Raw genomic sequence first — 23728 nt, forward strand, 5'->3', positions numbered from 1 at the left:
AGAATCACCCAACACAGGACGGCACTGCTGGAGAAGCTGCCAACAGCTGGTAAACTCTGCAGGATGATTTACTTTTAGTATCTATATACATTATAGGGTAGGAATTAGAGTTTTCCATTTTATTTTGATACTTTACGTTACCTTCATATGTTAATCACAAACAAGAAGAATAAATATATTTGTTAATAATGTTTTTCGTTGCAATTTGTAACATTTATAATGATTTCCTTCATATTTTTAAACTCCTTTTTACCCCCCCCCCCCCCCCCCCCCAAATGCCTGGAATGATTCAAGATTCAAGATTCAAGATAACTTTATTGATCCCTTTAGGGGGTGTCCACCAGGGAAATTAGCATCTCCAAAGATCTACAGCATCTACAAAATTTCCCACCACCATTCCCCCCATCAAACCTATTAAAGATAATAGAATATAAGAAAATAAGAAATAAAATAAAATAGAATAAATTAAAAATAGAATATGAATATAACAATGAGGCAGGTTCAGAAATTTTACGTCTTTAAAATCTGAAACTTTACATTCAGAAAGCATAAGAAAATGGTGACGACAACGATGAGGATTTTTTTTAGGGATTTATTTCAAAAGAATTGGTCTTGTGGGCCAATGTAAATAAAGGTAAATGGACAAATAATTTAAAACTACTACTACTACTACTACTACTACTACTACTACTACTACTACTACTACTAATAATAATAATAACAATAATAATAATAATAATGTGCGTATGTCTTTCGGGAGCGCAGAGCGATGCGCCTCCTCGTTCCATCGACTCGATCGTCGCTCGATTCCCCCGCTGTACGCCAAACTCGCTGCGCTCTGACCAGTGCAACTTTTGCAGACTCCTCACTTCACAGACATGTCGCACAATAGCTGAAGGGAAAACCGGAGACCGTCGCCGCTGCTCATCACTTGGGTCACGGAGAACACGGCGCCCCGGATCGGATCGGTTCTGCTTGGTGTCTCCGCGGTCGCCTCGAATCCTCCGCCGGAGACCCGCCTGGATGTGAATTATGAGCGTTTTTCTTACTAATGAACTGGGCCAGTAATGCGGCGACCCTCTCATCAGCGCTTCAAGATGGCAGATTTTCATTGAGTTCTGAAAAGAAACCCCTCTTTATTTTTTTGCCATGAATTGCAGAAGCGCTTGCACCGATGGCCCCTGTATACGAAGGTAAGGCTCTCCGGGAAGCGTGCTGCTTTTTATTCATCCTGATCGGGGCTCAGTCACTCAGCCGCCTGGATCAATTGTCACTGGTTTGCGGCTGGTACGGACCGGGAGATGCGTCGCGCCCTCTCACCTTTCAATCAGAACCACTTGACGCGCATTTCCATGTAATCCGGTGCCGAACCCGGGCTCCGCAGCCCCACTTTGCTTCCAGAACATTTTACTGACTGCTCAGTCGGTTTGCGCTGCCTGGCTGATCCGAGCAGCTGAATTGTCCCCGATAAGGCTTCGAACCTTCCTGGATAAGGTCAAAAACAGACAGCACAGCCGCAGACGCTTGTCCAGACCCGGATTAGACCTCTGGGAATGTTGTGCTCAGTGTTTTGGCTCGAAATTCTGTCTCTGTCAGATCGAGAAAGCGATCGGACCGAGTCTCCACTCCGTTCCTTTCAATTCCCATGTTTCCACAACAGCATTGCAACCCACCGGTCGGACGAGTTTACCTTATAGCTTAATCATGTTTTTATGATTACATCTTGTTTGTTTTGGACAGCAGAAGCCGGCAGAAACCCCGGAGATTTCGCCATCGCTGCAGCATTGTGGCTGTGACTAATCTAATAGAGAGACTGCGACCCCCGTCTGCTTCCCCTGGATTGTTTGCTGTCATGCTTTTCATTTTTTAATATGAGACCAATTCACACGCAACCCCCCACCCCAAAAACCAACCAAAAAACACTGCGATTGCGCGGCCGCACAAACGGTTAAAAAGGGGGTGAAACAATGCGACCGGCCCGTGACGATACGAGAGGTGCAACTGCACAACAGAGGCAAATGACACAAACGAGCGGCGTTGCTGTTGTAGTGCGTCGCGAACGTACGCACGGTTGACAGCAGATGTCCATGCAATCAGAAGTATCGGTGTTGTCGTGCGTTTTGACCTATTAGGACACCGAGTCTGCATCAGGTGCCTGCGCAGAGTGGATTCCAGCCCAGTGCTCAGCATTGCATCTGATGGTCCCGATCTTTATTTTTGTTGCAACCTCGTGTCTAATGGCTTCTGACCTACTCTTTAGCCCCTCTGGTGGCGTTTGATGAAACCGATTCTTCTGATTCTGTTCTGCGTGAGGCGCAGCAGATGTGAGTTCGGATGGAAATGTGATGGAATTTACAGGCAATTCCCGACCCCCCAAAATGTTGCTGCAAACTCTACTTCTGTTGTGTGACAACTGGAATAATGTGGCCTTTGAGGCTGGAGGGGAGTGGGGGTGTGGGGGTGAAGCCCTGGAGACTGTGTCATTTCAACATGAAAAGGAAAGTTGGAATGAGACTCCTATATGCTAAAGGTAATTAGTGTAAATTACATTCCCTAGCTTTTCTCCTCACCAAGGAGACGAGGAGAAGGGAAGAGAAAGGAAGGCGGCGGGGGGAATTAATTACCTTGCCTGTCCTCCTCGCTATTGCAAAGGGCTGTTATGTGGAAAATAGGTCTTGGGGGCTGATGGGAGCCTTCACATACATCGAGAGCGGCTATTATGGTGATTACTCACCCTTAGCTACAGGGCAGCTAATAACTTAAAATCTATATGATTAACTGCTTCCTCGGGTAATTTGAAATGGAGTTAAAACTCCTCGCAGAAGGTGTTTGCTTGTGTTTGCAGAACTTTGCGGCCATTGGGAATTCCCGTTGCTTTCTTTTGTTTGCCTTCGCTCTCCCTCAGCCCGGATCACCCCGGGACGCTGGTTCTGGTAACCCTCGATGACGCCTTGATGGATGTCGGGGAAAGGGAGAGGGTCCAGGGGCTCACTGCAATGTGGAAAAGTGAGCACTCGGCCACCCTTGTGGCTTCTGTGCCTGGCTCGGTGGGCTCGTGGCTGTTTGTACACCTGTTTCTGCCAGTGAATGAGCCTGTTCCACATGTGCCGTCACCCACTTTTCAGGCTGCAAGAGGATTAGACAGCTGTGTAGGCACCATCTTCATTTCCAGTTGTGCCTCTCCTGGGTCAGAATGTTTTTCAGAATGTGATTCCCATCTGGAAGGGAAAAAAAGCCAGATTGCGACTCAGAGGTCGTTGATGCTGCCGCCGCTGATGGCGTTGACAGGTGCCACACGATCACGAGGCAGATGGATGTTTTATCATTCACGTGGCCATTACGCGTTAATGCAAGTTTGAGTTACCTCCAGGGCATGATGGGAAAAGACTCCTCAGAGGACAGGGGGGGACGCCGGAGTTTCTCAGAGACCCGTCCTCGCCTCTCTCGTCCCTCCCTCTTCCCCTCATTCATGCTTGGAGCATGCATGATTGATACCTTCCTCACAGGCCGCGACCCGCGCCGTGAGTCCAAGGTTGCAGCTTTTTAAACTTTGATTAGAATTGCAGGAAGAATCCTGGAGGCCCTTTCTGTGGGGACCGGGGGGCAGGGCGGCACCCCAGGGCAGATTCAGGGTGACAGCAGTGCATGTCCCTGCGGATATTTGTCATTTTACAGCTATTATTCCAAATGTTTTCCCTTGTCGGAGACCAAGGACGCAGCTAAAAAAGAGTCAGAAGTCTGAAATTGGTCCGAAAGAAAGGCTGTATCCGCTGGAATGTCCACAATGGGAGGACTGGACAAATCAGAAATCCCAGTAATAATAATTTAGACATATGAAAGCAAGAGTGAACTTATAGTTCAATTATTAATGTGGAAAGTAAAAACTGTTTCTGGCTTCCCTTTTTTTCTCGCGCGCAATTCCCTCTAGAATTGTATTTCCTTTCAGCGTTTGATCTCTCTCCGTCTACTGAAGTGTAAATAAAGTGGCGTAAAAAAAAAAGAAAAAAAGATCTTAAATGTTAATAAACCATTCCGTTGTCAGGATTCTCCTGCTCTGTTCTTTTCAGATCCGTGCCCTTTAAGTTGCGTTGGGGTAAATGAGGAGGGTCTCCAGTCCTGATTGTTATGACAAGCAGTGCACTGTTTAGGCCGTAATGGGAGGGGTCCCACGTAAACAGTCAGTAGAACATATTCCAGGTCAAAAAACAGTCACCGCCCCCCCATGCCGATCCCCACAAGTGTCGTTCCCAGCTGTTTATCTGGCACCGCTCAGTTTGGATCTGTTTGTTGACCAGATGCAAAATCCTTGAGCTGTTTGGAGGAAAGGCTTGTTTAAACGGGTACGTCGCGTTTTGTATTATTCAATCATTGTTCAGTTGAAAAGGATGCAAAGTCATTCGCCGGCCACCAGTTTGCCGGGACATTTATTAAGGGGGGGTGAAGGCAGGTTCTGTAGGCTTAGATGAGCGCGCTGATGAAGTCGGCGGAACAGGCGAGCTCTGTGATGTGAAATGGCTCACAGGTGTGCGCTGAGGCTTTTGGAAACAGATGTGTGTGTGAGTGTGTGTTGGGGGGCGGTCAGATTGAACTGAAATGACAGGTTAGCTGAGGCCAGTCTGCTGCGGGAGGCCCGGTCCAGAGCACGAGCAGAATAACGCTGGCTATTTCACTTTTCATACGCTGATTTCCTGCAAACTTCTGGGGGGAAAATTGCCCCGAGGTCCCAGACGCATCATCCTAGTTGCTCAGGTGGTGGAAAATAGGCTTGAAATGCAGCAAGACATAGCTGTTCTCATTTGCTGTGCGTTTCGGGCCCTCCCTTCTGAAAGTTCTCCTCCCCGCTCTTTCGTTTCACACTGTCGTGCGGCTGCCCCCACCCCCACGACTGTGGTTACTCCAGGACACCAGTGGGGCAGACCTGTAATCAACCTGTACGTAATAAACCTTACATCTCCATCCCTTCTGACATCTTAACACCAAAATAAGGCTCTTCCCGCCCTCTCGATGCTGTCTTCATGTAGGATGTGATCTGATCTGGGATCGTGTTTACGTCAGCTGACATATTTCATCAGGAGTGTGGAGTGAGGCGCCACGGTCAATACACAAAGCGTCCAAAACAGCTTTTTTTAATTTCCTGTGTTGAATTTGTAAATGCATTTCTTTAGTCACATTTGCTCCGAAACCCAGGGGAAAAGAGTTTTACCTTGCTTGCTTGTTATTAAGCTTGTTATATTATGTGGTTTTTCCTTTAAATCTATAATTTTGCATATCTTCTATCTTTTTGGTGAAGAACTCTCTTTATTAAGTTGCGAAGCTTTTTCATTTTCCAGCTCTCTGTATTGAGCCGAACCTCCATTTAGATGCCATTGTAGTGACATGGGGGTTTATTCCTGCCGCTTGCAGTCAAATTAGATTTTGTCGAGTTTAGATTAACACTTTTACTGTGAATGGCGTGTTTCTATGAGATGTTCTATTCTGCTTGGTGGTTGGAACTGAATTTAATTGGGAAATGAGGCTCTGCAGGAACGTGGGTTTCCCTGCTGTGCCTTGGAGAAAAAAAGACCCGACCATCCTCTCTAAAGAAGGAGAGCATCCTTGGGCCAAAGGGAACTAACCGTCAGCAGAGATGGGGGAAGAATGGGGGGTCTGCGTGCAAACAGGATTCTGAGAGTCTCCGTACCTCCGTATGTTTGGTTTGATGAGCGGTGAGAGAAGCACAAAGGTTCATATCTGACTGCTCCTCAGCCCAGCGCAGACTGAATGAAGCCTTTTGTTAAGGAGGACCTGTTAAGATGTAATTACACAGGGATTCCTGGTGAGTGAGGGGCTGCGGGTGACAGATTGTTTCCTTTCACCACCCCCCTTCAACCGATGTGAATATTATTACTGAGTGCGTAGATTTCGTTGGCCCATCGCATGCTCAATTTAGATGCCCGTCATCTGGCGGTGACCTCCCCTACCTTATCCATCCCAGTCCGACCCGCCTGGCGCATTCTGGCCCCACCCCCACCACAGCATCTCCTATCTGTCCTTCCATCCCATTCTGTTTGTTGATAAGCCGAGAGGCCACTAGCCGGCACACATGGTGCCCATGTGACACCTCAGCGACAGCCTGATGGCCAGATTGGAAGCCCCCGTATGTGTGTGTCTGTGTGTGTAATTAGAGGCCGGTCTGAGGAGGGGTCTAACTACTGTAGCGTTTTTGTTCTTCCTAATCATGTGCCCCCCCACCCCATCTTTTCCCGCTTCAGTCAACCCCCCTATTGCCAACATCTCTAACCCCCCTCTGAACCTAAACCACCCGCTTGTTTTTTTGGCCGAGCAGGTCTTAATCCTGTTGTTTGGGATAATGTCCCTTCATGCTGACCTGGACATGGTGTCCCCTGGAAGTGAGCTGCCGCTACGTATCCGTGGCTCTTTTGGCCTTTTAATGTGTGCAGCTGAAAGAGAGCTGACAGGGAGATTTAAATGTAAAAAATCACTTCTAGACTTCATCTCCTTGCTCGAGAGTAAGCTATGTACGTTGTTCTGATCTGTCAGATGATTTTTAGCACATTTACTTTTGTATGTGTTGTCGCGTTAATTATGGCTGATTGTTGGAGCCGAGCCTGTTGCTCCTTAGCGACTGTCACTCTCTGCGGGGGCTCTTCTGTATAGAATGCCAGTTTGAGGTTTGACACTCTTTAGTTTAGTATTTCAGCGGAAGTAGATGTCCTCTGCTCTGATCAAACTCTTTTAATTGATTTTAATTTCTAGACAACCAAAGCAGCATTCAGCTTTGTTTCACTTTTCAATGTTTTGAGGCTTTACTTTACAATGTAGCAGAATGAGTAGATTTTCCAAGTAAACTCTGCTCCCTATTAAATTTGCCTTTCTTGACTTTTACTTGGAGAAAAAAAGGCCGTTTATTTGGCAGACGCTAGTCTGAATTGAATTATTAAAGAAAAGCAATTTGATCACGCAGTTCCTTTGAGGTATACTTTCGTAGACTCTTAATTAAAAAAGCTAAAGGTGACACAGAAGTGTCCACAGGTCAACGCTGAAATGAACCATTAAGGTGTTTTTTTTTGTGTTCTGGCTTCATGCGTCAGTATTCGCTGACACGGACAAAGTTGTGGGCATCGTCGTACGTGACCTAAGTGCCGCCCCCGGCGCCATTAGCTCCACGCTCCCCCCGGCCGCTCACAGTCACGGAGGGTGAAGTGGAGTGGCGGGTGGCTGCCGGTGGCCCCTTCACAGATGGCTGCAGGTACAGCGCCACGCTTGGCTGATAACCAAAGGACTTCAAAGCTCAGGCAGGCACTCTAGTCCATTTCAGCTTAAAGCCGGAGGTGGGGGGGCAGAGAGCAGGGCAGGAGACCGACTGTGGTCGTCAAAGGAGTCAACAGGCGAGGAAATGAGTCGCTTTATGCCTGGTTATTTTTCTCCGTACATTCACCCTTGACTTCTCACCTTCTTAACTAATTTATTTCTCTTTTCTATATTCTGTTCCTGTGAAAGTGCATCTTTTTGAAAGTTTTAATATGTCATATTGTTCCTATCACTTTTCAATACCCTCATGTATATGGGAAATAACTGAAATGCTGCTGCTCAAGGCTGAAACCAAGCTTTTATGAGCTTTCAAAGACATAATGTTAAAAAAGGGAAGGATGTTAAATTCATTTATTCAATTAAAAAAACCTTGTGGCTCTTCTTATGCTGCTCCAGTCGCCTACTGGCATGAGAATCTGCTGAAAGCCTGTCACTATAAGAGTTTTTTTTTATCGCAATAAGCTTCTCAGACTACATTAATTTATGTTTTAGAGAACATAAACCACTATTGCTGTTTGAAACTTTTGCATTTATAACTGAAAACTGATATTCTTAGAGGTTTAAAGTTTCAATACAGCCTCCCCGTGAACGCAGTCACAGCAAAGACGCGCCCTGTGCCTAAATCTGCTGCACCAAATCAAAGGTGGCCCTTCGAGCGGCCCGCCCCATTCAGGATTAGAGGGGCCGAGTGATGCGGAGTGACAGAGATGGAATAAGGTGGAAAATAGAGACGGTCGAGTGGGTGAAGAAATGAATACCTTTTTCTTTGGGCCCAGGGCCCCAAGGCCATGGCCCAGGGTCAGGGGTGTTGGATGGGTACAACAGGGGGAGGGTCACTGCTCTAAGAGGGATTTTGGCAACGATGTCGTTGTTTCCTTAAACCTGCCCCATCTAATACGTGCATTCAAACCATCCTCATTCCCTCGGAGTCTAAAGATTCTTTCTGTGTGGTCAGCAGCATGTTTCTGCTGATGAAACGCGACTTACTGGCATTCCACTTAACCGCCATTTAAAAGGCTCATTGGTTGTTCTAGAACAACCAATTTGAACCAGAGAAAATGGAAAATAAAAAGCCTGGATCACCAGCAGCTGGTGCAGAAATTAACTTGTACAAACACGTTACGCAGCATGTTGTCAGAGGAAGTGTTGATTCTTTAATAATACCTTCCTGTTTTGAGTTATTTAATATTTCTTGAGCAGTTCCCCCCCAAAAAAACACAACCCTGTTGAACCACAATTTGAGACGTGTCCTTCACCCACGGGCGTCCAGTGCGCCGGCGCTAAAACTGTCGGCCCTAGTTTGGTTTTACTATTTCAAACTGTCCGTGTGGTGCAAAATAAAACTCAGGTGAAGCCGCGAGTTTCGCGCTGAATCGGACGAGCCGCCGTTTGCTCCGCTCTGCGGCCAGAGAGACGCACCAGCAGTGTTTACAAGACACTGTCAGATGAATTAGGGACACATACGCCTTCGCTAAATTTGTATGCGTACACGCGCGTGTGTGGGTGGGTGTGCCGTAATCTTTTAAAAGCTGTTTGAATGTACATCACGGCCGACCTTACGCGTTTGTCAAAGGCGACACGTGGATGTTGATGATGACAGTGGGTTGCAAAGAAGATGAAAAGAGATTATGAGATTAAGGCAATTTATGGAGTATCCATATGGATGAGTTTCCCTGCAGCGTGATGGCAAGAGTGCATGTTGGCGCATTCTAGAGGGGCGGGGTGGGAAAAAGGCATCTGCCCCTCTAAATTAGTTAGATATGTGGCCTTAATAGGACCTCAAGCAGGATCATCACACACTTTTCTGAAATGTCACACACAGATATGTCATCTTGAGGATTGACAGAAGTACACAACTGTGTAGCATTAGGAGGGACAGAACCACAGGTGAGGGGCGGAGACAGCCGGCCTTCATGCAGCTGCAGCAGCACCCAGAATCCTTCAACACGCTGGTTAGGCCCTGTGGCGTGGCCTGTAGTTCAGGACCACCTCGCAGCAAAGCCAATTAACCACAAATGACGGGGGATTCCAGAATCAGGCGTACCTTTTCCTCGCAGGCACGCCTCTCTTGTTTTTCGTGAAAGCCGAGAGCCCTGATCAGTTTCTTCTCTGTTTGGTGGAAGTGGTGAAAAATGCCTCTGCGTTTTTGGTGCATCAGGTGGCCGTTCAGGTTGGACCGGTTCCTCTGCTGTCGGGGTTCATGGCAGGGTTTTGAAAGGGGTAGAAATCAGACTACTCCTCTGTGTGGAGGCGTGTGTTTTGCCGAAGAAGAGGCAAGATGTTGGGGGATGCTGGGGCGAATGCTGCAAAAAAGCCGAGAAAGTCAGTCAGTCAGTCAGTCAGTCAGTCAGTCAGTCAGTCAGTCAGTCAGTCAGTCAGACAGACAGACAGACAGACAGACAGACAGACAGACAGACAGAAAGAAAGAAAGAAAGAAAGAAAGAAAGAAAGAAAGAAAGAAAGAAAGAAAGAAAGATAGATAGACAAAGGAAATAAAGAAAGAAAAAAGAAAGAAAGAAAGAAACTATATGCCATCCAAATATCGCAAAATGACACTGGGTGTTGTGGCAGCCATGATGTCCCCCGTGGATTCCATCCCACTGTGATTTCCCCCATAGCCTTTTCCGTCTCTAACCCCCCCCATCCCCACCCCGCCACCCCACCCACCTCCTGTCGTTTCACACTCTAATTCCCACTTTGCACAACAGAAATAGTTTACCCACCCGATGCAGTCAGCTCATTTTACGCTTTGGATGTGGTAATCAGGTTTCATTTCTGTACTTCACAAATTAAATGCCTGCTACTAAATCGGGAGCCCATGTAAAAATAATCAGGAACTGCATTAAACAAAGGTTGCTGTGTGCTATCTGGTGCCTATTTTTTTAAATGTCAACTGCTTCTCCTGCCAAAGAAAGTACAAAACACTGAAGGTCTCCATCTTCATAAAGGCCCCTTTGCAAACCTGATTTTGAAACAGGCCCTTTGTTAAATGAAAAGGCCCTTTCAAACGGGTGCATTTTGCCACCTGTAGCCATGATAAAAGTACGCATAACAGGTTAGCATTGTTCTGGTTATAATTAAGATGCGAACGTATTTCAAATGATAACTAGATTACATCTCCTTATGTTGTGATGGTGACAGAGGAACTATAAAAAAGGCACAAAAGGAAAATGCTTTAAAGCGTGTAAACGTGTTGCTAGCTTAAAAAAAAACATTTTAGGCCCCTGTGCGAATGTCACTGTCACCGGCTAGCATACGCCCCTGAAAACTTCTCTATTTTATCGCAGTGCACTGTGTCCAGCTGTCGTTGTTCATCATAATGACATAAGAGGAAGTGTGGTGTGGTGAGGCTTTTTTTCCTCTTCGTGCGTGTGTGATAAGCACTCTGGAGAACATCTGCTTATCAGGTGTGCGTCCCTTCTTGGACCTGCGTTCACAACGGTAGCTGCACATGTTGTTGCACACAGTGGTGGATGTCACGTTAAGTGCAGCAGAGCAGAGCTAACAGGTGCCTTAGCTTCATGGTTGGGCATGTTTCAGTCACTCATTTATGATTAACACTGTCACATTGATGCAGCGCACAATTCCTTTGTTATATTTTATACTCATTCTTTAATAAGCCTTTCTTTCTTTGCAAGGCAAATATTTTCTCCTGACAAGCAGTTGCTTTGTGATCCCAGCATGACTCGCTAACATCTTATCTACAGACCCTTAAACTTTGTGAGGCTTTAGATCGGGACTGTTAATATTTAAACTTTAACCGCACATAAATTATAGCTGGTATAACTCAAATCCGCCTTGGTTGGTGTGCTAAGTATTCTTTAGCGCATGTCACCCGTGGTTGCCTCTGTGTCTGTGCATGTGAGTTCGAACGAGCGCTGAGTGATTGTGTTATCTCACAGCAAGCACAACACGCTGTATCTGTGGCTGTTTGTTTCCAGAAAGGGAGGGGGCAGAGAAGTCCTGTGCATGTTTGCCGAATAGCATTCATATTTGCCTTTTAGGCCGTCAATATGCTCGCTGGATACTTGTCCTCTTTTGTGCATTTGTGCGAAAGAGCAGAGCAAAAACGGTCCTTTTCTGTGGTCAGAACAACAGAGCGGCAGCCTGTCTGACAACATCTCCTGCAAGAGTGTCTGATGAATTATTCTATAAATAAGCAGAGATGAGGCGGCTAAAAAGCTGACAGGATAGTCAAAAGCTATGGGAGGGAGATAGTGCATTGCGATGAGCTCCCGCTCTCCCTTACTGATAGGAACGTGTGGACAGCATATTCTCTCTTCCATGGTTATGTTTAACCATGCTTCAACACCACTGTTTCTATCAGAGGTGATCATTCGTGTCCATACAGTATTTGTAATGCAGATTTCTAATGAAACTCATATTAAATAGATGTTAAAACGAATCTGCTGCCTGTTGAGTTCACTCCAGGGCGGAACACATTTTGGAATAGCAGGCCTTAGCCTGCCGCTGTAGCAGGGCCAGATGGCAGGATCTGCTTTAGCCGCACAGGTAGCGTGACGTCATAGCAGCATGACACAATCTAAAGCTCAGCTAAAGAAGCACGTGCAAAAAGATGCAGGTCTTCATGCTTCAGCAATGATGAAGTGAATCATGGGACTTTTATCGGGTCCCCATGTTTTTGATGATTGAGATGTAGATATAGACAACCTGCAGGAAACTATGTGACCAAGTTTAACTTTAGCTTTCATGCTATAAGTAGTAATTTGACTAATTCTACTCCCAGTTGCATCTGAAGACCCATAGACTCACCTTTGTTTAGTTGATCTTTATCATCTTGTAGCTGAGAATTTATGGATCAGAACAGAGGCCACATTTGCAGCTACAAGAGACATGTTAAAGCCCCTATGATCCACTGCTAATGTCCTAATGCCCTGGTAAAATTAGCCCTCCTGAGAGGACCCCTGTCTGTGTCCTGCTCGGCCAGCTATGTTTTTAATGGCATAACAGGGACTCGAGCTTATGAGGAGGATTTGTTGTTGTGTTTGAAGCTGCTCTCTTGGTTCAAAACCTTCAGTTCTGCCTTTATTTAGTCCAGGTGATTGGGTGCACCTAAAGACAGCGGCACAATAACAGAGATAATGCTTTGTCTAGACGGCCCTGACTGGACATTTGGCTTACCAGTCCAGCCAGTTCTGCAATCATTAGGCTGTCCAATACGGTCCATCGGTTTCTTCTGTCATTCAGGCTGTCAGCCAAATACACCCCCGCTCCCCCCTTCCCCATTCACAGGAAACATTGCTATCACTGGGCCCTCCCTTTATGATACCTGATTGGGCTTCTACCATTAATTGCATCTTATGCATCTTGGTGTAACGCATAAACATTAAGAAGGGCACCACTTCAAACAATGATAAAGCACAGAGCATTGAGGCCTGACTGAGCCGGTTTTTATATTAAAATTGCGTTTGCAATTACTGCGAGCGGGTGTGACGGGCCCGGTGGTGTCTGAAGGCACCCTCATCAATACTGTCTGTCATTCTGTCAGCAGGGAATAAATGACAGGTTTAATAAAACCTAGCAAACAGAAGCAGGTCACAGGCTAGTGTGCGAAAGCCACAGACCCCCGCTCTATTCTCCCCACCTTTATCTCCGCCTGTCCTCCTCCTCAGCCTCGCACAGCACGCAGGATGGTCATGAGCCGCCAAAAAAGCAGATTAACAAACCTCTGACAGGGAGAGAGAGGCAATTGCTCTGAAAACACTGACCACATTTCAACTTGCTGCCTCTAAACAGTGAAAAATGCCTTTCTGGTGTGCCTAATTGCAGTGTGTGGTTCCATATACACACATGTTCCTTAGGTATGCTAAATGGGAGGCCTTGGCTACCGAAGGTCTTCCAACATTGTAAATGTGCAACAATGGGCCATTACAGTTTTGCTCTTGGCACAGGTTTTAGAAATTCTAATATACTTCAGCCGGAGGCATGGTCTTTAGCCCTGATTTCTTCAGATTACACTGTGTTATAGATCATAAATATGTTTGAACCTCAGTTGGGGGAAAGAGCGATTCACAGGGCCAGGAGCCGCTTTCCCATCAAAGTATAATTGGGCACATTGTTGCTCATGCAAGATAACATTCCAGCCTTTTTTTTAAACGTATTGAATCACTTCAGTGTGTTTAGCAAAGGGATATTGTTTTCTTTTTTTAGCTTTCCAAGCTCTCAAGGACTTCCTGTACATTTACCATGTATTTGTTGGCAATGTTTTGATTTAGCGTTCCCAGTTTAGCTAAACATTTGCAACCGTTAGTTCAATGCCCCCTGAAGACGGCCTCGGAATTGACAAAGTCAATGAATGACGGGGTTGAGGAAGAATTTCCATGATGCTGATGCAAGCCGCAGCTAGCCTCAATCTGGCCTTCTAAAACCTCTCGCTATCCGTAATCACGCCGCCAGATAAGCTGGCATTTCATACAAGAGGAACAATCCATGGCTGGGTCTGTCCATCTATCTTTGTGTCCGTTAGCAGGCGGCTTTGATTATCCTTGTCAGGCTCCCAGTCACATACTGTTGACGCAGCTCTGTGACGCAAACCATCATTCAAATTATTTTTAGCGTAAAGTCCAGCCACAGGAATTGGTAATCCAAGGAGTGACATCTGGCCTTCAGGGCTTATGTGATTAGCAGATAGCTTTGCCCCTAATAGCATAGCGGACAATCTTCATTACCTCTCTGGACTCTGGAGTGCTCACGGTGAATTGCTTTGATCAAAAATGTACATTTAATTATCAGGACATGCATGCAGACATCTGATGCAGAGAAGTGAGTGCCGCCCGGGCATGCTACCATAAAACGACACACAGGGCTTACGGTGAGCCCTCTAATGTGCACTGCAGCCTCAATCCTGTAGCATTAGGGCTAAAACCAGATGACCACACAGATAACTAAGTCCGTGCAAGGCCAGAGAAAGGCGAAGGCAAGAATCTGCAGGGGAGAGAAGGAGGAAGAGAGGTTAAAAAAGACAAATGAAGCAAAGTAGGACAGGGGATTGGCCACATCCTACTGAATTAATCATCATCACTGCTCAACGAGCTAATAATGACAGAGTGTCTCCCCCTTCTCTGCTCTCTGTCCGCAGAATACTGCTGACAATCCTCCAGTGCCTCCCACCTTTGTCAAAATAGTGCATCGAATCATTTTCCTGCAGCACGACATTTTATGGGCTTCTGTTAGAACGCACAGAAATGGCCCAAAAAAGTGGCGTTTGTACGAATTTGTTACCTTCTTTATTGATTGTGGCATAGCCCTTCGGCCTGATCCAGGTGCAGTAGGCTTTGTTTAGTGTTTGACTGGAATCTGTTGAAGCAGCGTCATTAAGGCTCATCCACAATGTGCTGTTCTAATTGGTTCAATGTTACAAATAACAAGGCTGTTTGCAAAGGGAGAGATAAAGAAAGGGGACTATTTTTGGCCATTTGTTTGCTTGGAGAAGCGTTTGCTTATTCTGAGGCAGCTCATTCCCAGGAGTTCAGAGCGCAGCCTCGCTGCAATTTTGCTTTTGTTTTGTTGTCTTCGTGATCTGCGAGTTCAGTGCCCCGGCACCACTCTCGAACGAAATTTCTTCCACCACCTTTCCTAAACTGAGTAATTGTCTACCAATAAATACAAGAGCTGGCCTGTGTAGCGGGGAAGGAAATTGCAATCATTCCTTTTTTTTTTATTATTCACGGATTTGTGTTGCCGTCTCTGTGGAGTGTATCCTGAAAGGGTATTCCTTTAGTATTCACTCAGCCTATTTACATTGTTGCAGATGGAAAACAGCAGGGAAATGTCATTTCCTCTGCATGAACCTCTAGTTTGCAGGAGCCCCTCTCAGTCTACCTACTTATTTTTGTGATACTCTCATTATATTAAAAAAACCCCAAACAAACAATCTCTGTTTGGCCAGTTTTAGTTGAATAGCTGTTTTTTTTCTCACTCCACAAAACTCTAGATGACGGTGCAATTTGGAAACCTAAAATCACAAATCAACAAATTTTTAGGCTCATGTGTAATTTAATGTTTTTAATGTTATACCAAACAGGGGAGTAGCTTAAAATGCTGACACATCGGTGATGCTCTTCATGTTTTTATGACCCTCTCACCCAAGCTGTTTTTATTTAAAGCTTATGGCTGCAGCTCGTGTTTCCGACACTCTCAATTTTCTAACATCTCACTTTCATTCCCCTCCTGTCCCCCCCCCACCCCTTGTCACAGGTATGGCCTCGCAAGTGCAAGTGTTCTCCCCTCACACTCTCCAATCAAGTGCCTTCTTTAGCGTGAAGAAAATGAAGGTGGAGCAGAGTTGCAACTGGGATATGACAGGGTACGGCACACACAGCAAAGTCTACAGCCATAGCAGCAGCAAGAACTTGTCGGCCGCCAGCGGTCCCCTCGGCATCAACAGCTCCCTGCAGGTCGCCAGCTCCACCCTGCCCTACGAACAAACGCTCATCTTTCCGGCCAGCGCGGGCCACATTGTGGTCGCCTCAGCTAGCAGCACTTCAGGGGCCGTGGGGTCTCTGTTGGGCAGCGGGGGCGGAGGCAGCAGCAGCAGCAGCAGTGGCGGCGGCAGAGGAGGTAGTAGTTTGGGTGGCTTAGTTGGTGTTCACAACCTGACACGCCGCAGCACGGTCAGCCTCCTGGATACCTACCAGCGATGTGGGCTTAAACGTAAGAGCGAAGAGCTTGACAACAACAGCAGTGTGCAGATCATTGAGGAGCACGGACCACCGATGATGCAGAACGGAGCAGCCAGCGGCGCCACAGTGGCCACGGTGGCCACCACCACCTCTACAGCAATGTCCAAGAACAGTGGCTCTAACAGTGAAGGTGACTACCAGCTAGTGCAACACGAGGTGCTCTGCTCCATGACCAACACCTACGAAGTGCTGGAATTCTTGGGGAGGGGAACCTTCGGCCAGGTGGTCAAGTGCTGGAAGAGAGGCACCAATGAGATCGTGGCCATCAAGATCCTGAAGAACCACCCTTCGTACGCTCGGCAGGGTCAGATCGAGGTGAGCATCCTGGCGAGACTCAGCACGGAAAGTGCCGATGACTACAACTTTGTGAGGGCCTACGAGTGCTTCCAGCACAAAAACCACACGTGCCTGGTGTTTGAGATGCTGGAGCAGAACCTGTATGACTTTCTCAAACAAAACAAGTTCAGCCCGTTGCCACTCAAATACATCAGACCTGTGCTCCAGCAAGTGGCAACGGCTCTGATGAAGCTGAAGAGCCTGGGGTTGATCCACGCCGACCTGAAGCCGGAGAACATCATGCTCGTGGACCCATCTCGGCAGCCCTACAGGGTCAAAGTGATTGACTTTGGATCGGCCAGTCATGTTTCCAAAGCGGTCTGCTCCACTTATCTGCAGTCCAGATACTACAGGTAAGAGTTTATTGATTAAACCACTAATTCTGCCAATTTTTGCAACATTGCAGAGAGGGAATTGTTGTGTTTGGATTTATTTTCAGATGTTTTTTTGGATGTCTGTGGATTCTTTGCTTTTGCGCCAGTTTTCTTGTTGTTCTTGGTTTGCATTTTGACAGTAGAACCATTTCTGAGAACTAACTTTTAAAATCGCTGTCTCGTGAGTTAACGCACAATCTACACCTGGCCTTTGTGACACCTTTAATGTAATAAAACAGACGTGTTTTTTGTGTCAATCGGGATTTGTGAGTCCTTAAAGCTCAGGCAAAGACCAGACAGTGCACAGGAAATGTGTGAAGCAACATTTTCTTGGTGCGACTTTTTTGTTCAGGATTGAATCCTTTCAGAACTCCACCAATCATGGGGTGGCGGCCTGCCCACTGGTTTCTATTCACCTTTTGCTCCTAATGGGCCCAGACCCTCATCCCCCATTAACATGGCTGGCTCCTATTTCCCCTGGGACGAAGATGAGGGGGTCAGCTGGAGTTCTTCTGTAATATGTGCCTGTAATCCACACCAGCAGGCCCTGCATTAGAACCAGATGAATCTCTGGGAAGGCCTTAACTTCCTTATCCAGGCGCTTCTTTAATGCTGTTTTTTTTTTTTGTCACGGCAGAAACTCTGTTTTTTAGTAGAGGCAGCGTTAATAGTCCATGTCAGCATGAAAAGAGGGTTTATCTAGCTAGAACAGGTGTGCGTATGATATCATAAATGATATGTTGCTCAGGTACATGCCAGGTGGTAGTTCTGCAAGAGTTGAAAATTTGTTAATAGACCAATTTGCTTAAAAGGGATTTAAAAAAGAAAAAGATGATACTCTGTATATTATAGTGTTCTATTTAATCAGGAAGGAGGAAATTGTTTCTGTCATTTTATCATAACCGTCATCCAGTGGAACCCCTGCATTGAAACTGGCTTGTGCACGTTCAGTGCTCCTGCTAGCGGCTTGTTGTTGTTGCTCCTGGGCTCCAGGTCAACAAATAGGCCATAAAATGTTCTTGTTTGGCTACTTTGGGAGTGATGAGAGGTGGAAAGCTGAGAGATCATCCCTTCATTTCCTGTTGGCAGTGAAAGAGAAGAGGGAGGAGGCTGACGTCAACCTTAAAATTGCCTACTCACTACCAAAACACGGGCCTGGAGACACTGCGACCCGGGACCAAGCGGTGGCAGCGGTAGTGCTGAGAGTGTGCGCTGTGGCGGGACACACTGGGAGAACTGTCCAGGGGGCAGACTCATGGGAGGCGAGATCTTTGATGATCTCAGATGAGACGGCAGTTTCACTTTACGCAGACAACGCCTTGATCAGGGCTAAAGAGTGCACATAGGTGGCGTTTGCCAGCTACAACCTGTTGCATCTGGGCTACTTGATATCTTCCAGACCAGAACAAACGTTCCCCCATTTCCTCCTTTGGCTCCCATCAAACAAAGTGTTTGTGACTGGTTTCTGTGACTTCACATTCTTCTGAACAGAAAGTCTTGCGGAGATGGAATTAAATGAGACAAGGCTAATGAGAAGGAAGGCCACATGATTCACATAGATGAGGTTCATCTTAAATATGGGATGTAAGAGTTTTTTTAAAAAATGATTTAAATGACTTAAATGACTTTGACTGGCGGCAAGAAAAATGATAAGGTTGCACTGTGCATTTTACAACAACACCACACAGGATGGTTGGAATTCTTGAACTTTTTCTTTTCTTTTTGTGGCTCAGTTCATCCTTCCTACCTGAATCCACAGTCACGCCACAGGTGTTTGACTGCAGTTTACCCACTTTCGTTTTGAAGTTGTTTCCTGTTTGCTGTTGTAGATGCTCTTGTTTGCCGTCGATACGTGCCCTCAAACTTATTCAACTCTCCTTCCCGTTTATTGCTAATGATGTAACAGGTAATCCGGCTACTCAAGCTGACACTGTGCGAGAGAAAGGGATTATTTTCTTGTCTCTGTTGGAAATGGTTGCCATATTTATCACATCAGCTAGAGGCCGTTAAATGAGTGGATGTGCCAAGACATTTGATACATGTAAAGATTTCTGAAGCAGTGCAGCTGGCAGGTCATGTGATTGCTGTTGACAATGAGAGGGTGGTGACACCTTAGCAACAATTAAAATAAAAAGCGGTAAATGATTATTGTGCGCAAGCTGCCTTAATATTCTAACCTTATCTTTTTAAGAGAAACTGTAACGAGAATTAGGTGTCATTTACATTTCTATTTTGGGTCAACTTAAAACATTGCTGCAAATTTAGAAGTAAGTATGGTTTTAAATTTATTTATTATTTAGACTTTTTAGTGACAAGAGCTTTTGTAGGGATATTTTGTTGAAAAGGGACTTTTCTGGAGTTTTCTTAGACAGAAGGTTTGGCTCGAATGCTGACAAATGAAAATATAAAAGCAGTATAGCCCCCTTTCCTCTTTTTGGTTGATCGCACTTTCTGGTTGGGAGTTTCTTGACTCCCATTTCTCATATTTGGAGGGGAGAGTGATTAAATAACACCCAAGCTTCACACAAATGGTATAATAATGCTGTGGTGAGGGACCCTACACACATCTGGTCACACGCACCTCCCCAGGACTGTAACTACATTTTAAGACAGACAGGCAGCTGGGATTGGTCTGCTTGGCTCCTGTGCATTTCCTCCTACACTCCACATACGTCTGGACCAGTTTGAGGGAAAGTTGTAAAACAAAGGACACGTCTTCGTTAGTAGGTAAAGGTCTCTTCTGACGTGACTGCTCGAAGCATTATTGAACCAACGTGTCACAGAACACGGTTGGACATGCGTGAATCATCTGTGTGGTAGCTGACATTGTGGGTGCTAAGAAAATATTTCACAGTGTGTGAGTATGCGATGTGGGCTTGATGTCACCACTGATGTCTGCCTCAGCGAGGTCTAATAAAGCAACAGGGCCCCTTGCAGCAGGGACATTAATGCATACACATTGCAGAACTCTGCATTTTCCTTTCATGCTTTTAGATCCTGGCTTTTCTAATGCTACGGTGGATTCTGTGGAAATTCCTGGCTTATGTGTTATGTAGCCTTATTACCCAATGAAATATGTATCTGCCTCCATCAGGCTCAGCGCTCTCACTGTTGGGGCTGAGGCAGCTTCATTGAAAGATGAACCGCCACTCAACCTGTCTATCTGTGGCTCTATCTGTTGTTAGGGTTGCACAACCGGACCGGCTGGGCAGGCGTTCCAGCACATTTACCCTGGCAAACATCAAGGGCTGTTTTAGTGAATGAGGTTGCCATTAGTTACTGTTCCGTGAAGCATTTAAAGCATGAGCATAGAAGGAGGGGAAGGTGTGCAGACGGTGGGATCAAGTTGCTGAGGAGGAAAGATGAATTGAGAAAAGACAGAAATGCTGATTTGCAGCGGCGCCATTAATAGTGCAGGTGTTGTTTTTGCGGAGATTCTCATGAAACTAAGGGGGGAAAAGAACGGAGGAGCGGAGGGCAGAGTGACAGTGCTGGGGGGGGGCTGTTGGGGCTGTTGTTTTGCATTCTTTACCAGAATCTGGAACAGTGTTCTTCCCCCCCAAGCAGTGGCAGATTATTTCTAATGCTCATCAGCCTTCACGGCTGCCTTGGGATGTTCCTATTTCACTCCTCTTCGTGATTTATTTTCCATTTCTGTATCTAAACATATCGCAACATATTAAACCCATATTGTGCATGTATTGCTGTATGATCACAGTTTTATTTATGGCTTTTATGAATCATATCTGAATTACATTGTTCAAAGCACCTGATGGTCACCAGTACTTATGATAAGACATAAATTGATTCAATTTATTACAGCTGTCACAATTCCAATACACTCTGATATTCCCAATACATATAAAACATTATAAATGAATTAAACTGACTTGATTTTAACTATGATTATACAGCACTATTGGTTTATCATGTGTTGTGTGTTCATAATGTTCTATAATAAATCATCAGGTTTATTGATGACACATGAACATCCAGTTGGGCTGTTGATGAAACCATCACCCATTATCAGCAACTGGCAAATAAAGACTCCTGAAATGATAAATACTGATCGCCCCATTTTTTATCGCAGTCACGTCACCTCAGCATGCATCATAACATGCATTCATCACAATTTCTTTCTCGTTTATTTGCTTCTGGGCAGTTCCTACATGTGTCTCTACTGAGCACTTGGGACACATCGCAGCTAAGCTAATTGACTGGTAAAACATATACAGCGGAATCTACTAATTCAGTCATCAGCTCACAGGCCTTTTTGGCAAATAATGAGGACTGATTGAACCAAAGGGCTCAAAGTGCGAACTTAACCACCTAACAGCTGAGGCCGAACCGATCGATACACGTCTGTGTATATGAGCACGTGTGTATGATGCTACGAGAGCACTTCACGATAAGAGGGAGCGCTTTGAGATCCAGCACATTGTTTCGTGCTCGCTACTGCTCTTTGTTCCGCCTTACAGTTCAATTTCCATACATTTCCCAGGATATTAAACTGACGGAAATTAAGCTGCCTTGATAAAAACGCAGCAAGCCGCCCACTTAAGATCACTAAGGCTGCAGTTTCTCTGCTCTTTATTGATTGGCTTATGTGAAACAGGGATGCCTTGTTTCTTTTTTTTTCTACCCTCAACGAAGCTGTTGGTGTGGTGAGCAAATGTTGGCAGCACACAGGCAGGAACTTGTTCAACCTTACAGGTGTTTGCAGAGCTGCTGCGTTGCACCCCAGGCTACCGGAGAAAATCCCAAACTAGGAGGTCATTAATAACATGTCTGACTGAAACAGAACAATAGACATTTCTTCTCACTTTAGTCTGAAAATCACTGAACGAACAGGTGAAATTCCTCACAGCAGCAGCGGTGTGTTCATTCCCCAGCCCTCTTCCCTTAATTCAGACTGTGATGGTTGCTATCAACTGACTTGCACAGGTGCCCCCCCGCCCAGGTCTAAATAAATCAGGAGCCCCCCTGCTAATGCCCTCCCTTCCAACATTACCATATGCCCACCATCCCTCCGCAGGGAGCTCAAGAAAGGGGGTAGCCCCTCACCACCGCACGCTGCCGCGGCTTCTTCCCGCCCTTCTTTCCTCTCCATTGTTCGCTCACCGTCTCTCTCACTCCATTCTATCCACATCTATGAATATTTAAATACCAACACCAGGGTGGAAAATATGCAGCTGGGGCACTAAAGTTATGCTCGAGCAAATAATGAAAATGTGCACTTGAGGAATGAGAGAACGTTCTCATTTAGTTAGTCATACTTGTGTTGGTAAAATTCAAATTTTGTGTGCCAAAATTTTTTTTACGAGTTTTTTTTAATGACCATCGACAACAGCCTGATGGAATGCAGGAAAGGCAAAGCGACGTGAGTTATGGCTGCCCAGCTGGGGGAGAGGGGATTGGTTAGGGCCACCAGTATGTGCGTCTAACAGACAGAGAATTCCCCGTGTGCATGGGGCCACGCAGGCTCCCATTAAGTTCCTAACAGAACCCAACAGATGCGTTTGTTTTCTCAATCAAAGGAATTTCCTAATCGAGGTTATATAGTTTGTAGGCAAGTGGACAGACAGGGTGTCGCTCAGCCCGCCAGCTGTGGCCCCCAGGAAAAAAAAAACCAAAAAAATGAGAGGAAATACAGGCTTTGATGACACCACCTAGCTGAACACAGTGGCTCGATTTTTCTCCGTCGAGCATTTTAGAAGAAAACTATTTGCTTGTTTTCCTGTGTGTTGATCTTTGATGGAAACTGTTCGCCAGCCCAGTCACTTACATGCTGATAGTTGTCGCTCAATGGAAAATGACACCATTTTTCACTCTGGACAGACCCGTCTTCCTACTTCTCGGGCTATTTTCAGCAACACTCATAAAGTCATATAAACATCTTTTAAAAGGCAGCTATAGCAGACATTTTTCCACAATTCAGAGATGAATTGTTATAGTTCACCCTCGCAATAGGTACAAACAGTAATCTCTACTAAGATCATTATAATCTATTTCCTATTTCAAAATCCTGTTGATAGATTAAGCTGCTGATCTTAAACTCGCCTGATGCTAATCTTCTTTTACTTGATAAATAATTTAAAATGACTAATAGGACCTTGCGACAGACATTGTATCGCCGGGATGTATCGGGTTGCATTGGATTTTAGCTGAGGTGTAATTTGTTTGGAAAAAGAATTACTCATGCATTGGATCCGGCTTAATTATTAAAAGAGTTAGCATTAGGATATGGGGGTGCCATCCTGGAGAGCTTTAAATCTCTTTTCCTGATCAAACACCTTGTTTTATCAGCGCCACGGACGGCGCCATAAAGGAGGGACGATGATTTATTAGCACAGCCAAACTGCAGCGCTGCAAAAGTTTCACACAATAAGGACCCAACTAATGAAGTTCTCTGCTGTGTTTGGCCACCATGGTAAGGTCTTTAGATCCCAGTTGGCCTGCAGCACTGGCGGGAGAGCCTTTCGCGCATATATTGTAAACATATGTAATGGCGTCAACTGACTGGCTATCACTGATCTGTGAGCAAACAGGACCGCAGTGTTCGTTATCAGCCCGAGCTGCATCACATCATCGCTTCGAACCGGAGGGACGTCAGGAAGTTCATTACAACCCAAATCTATATATCACCAAACAGATGGCTTCTCTTCAAACAGACGCAGCCTTGTTGCCCGAACGCGACGGTGGCGCTGCACGTGCGGCGCCGAGGCTGGCAGGATGACTCAACGGGCAGGACAAGTGATGCGGGGCTGGGAAAGATGGGATCTATCATTCTCCTTGTAGCTCTAGATCTTATCTTCGCAGATCCTTTTGCAGGCAGTGTCACATGATTCTCGCAATGCTGGTCTTTTCCATGCAGCAGTTTGGGAACACAAACATCAAAAGCGGCCGAAGCTGCAGCAGCCCAGGATTGACCCGCCACCTAGCCTTGAATCTTTCCTTATGCAAATGATTTGTATAAAGACAAATAAAGCATATTATTTTATATAT

At 45.8% G+C, this 23728-nt stretch overlaps 1 protein-coding gene across 4 annotated transcripts in view; it reads left to right on the forward strand.

Moving 5' to 3' along the window:
- Positions 1-765: 765 nt before the first annotated feature.
- The window catches only part of hipk2 (homeodomain interacting protein kinase 2), a 59450-nt gene continuing 36487 nt past the window's right edge, over positions 766-23728 (forward strand). For 2 of the 4 annotated variants that reach the window (XM_029841288.1, XM_029841287.1), the window contains exons 1-2: positions 766-1193; positions 15529-16702. In XM_029841288.1, coding sequence (XP_029697148.1) covers positions 1175-1193; positions 15529-16702 — 1193 coding nt within the window. In that variant the 5' untranslated portion in view covers positions 766-1174. The remainder of the gene's footprint in view (positions 1194-15528; positions 16703-23728) is intronic. The other 2 variants (XM_003967179.3, XM_029841289.1) reach the window with 1 other exon arrangement.

The sequence above is a fragment of the Takifugu rubripes genome, chromosome 9 (assembly GCF_901000725.2).
Source record: "Takifugu rubripes chromosome 9, fTakRub1.2, whole genome shotgun sequence".
NCBI lineage: Eukaryota > Metazoa > Chordata > Actinopteri > Tetraodontiformes > Tetraodontidae > Takifugu > Takifugu rubripes.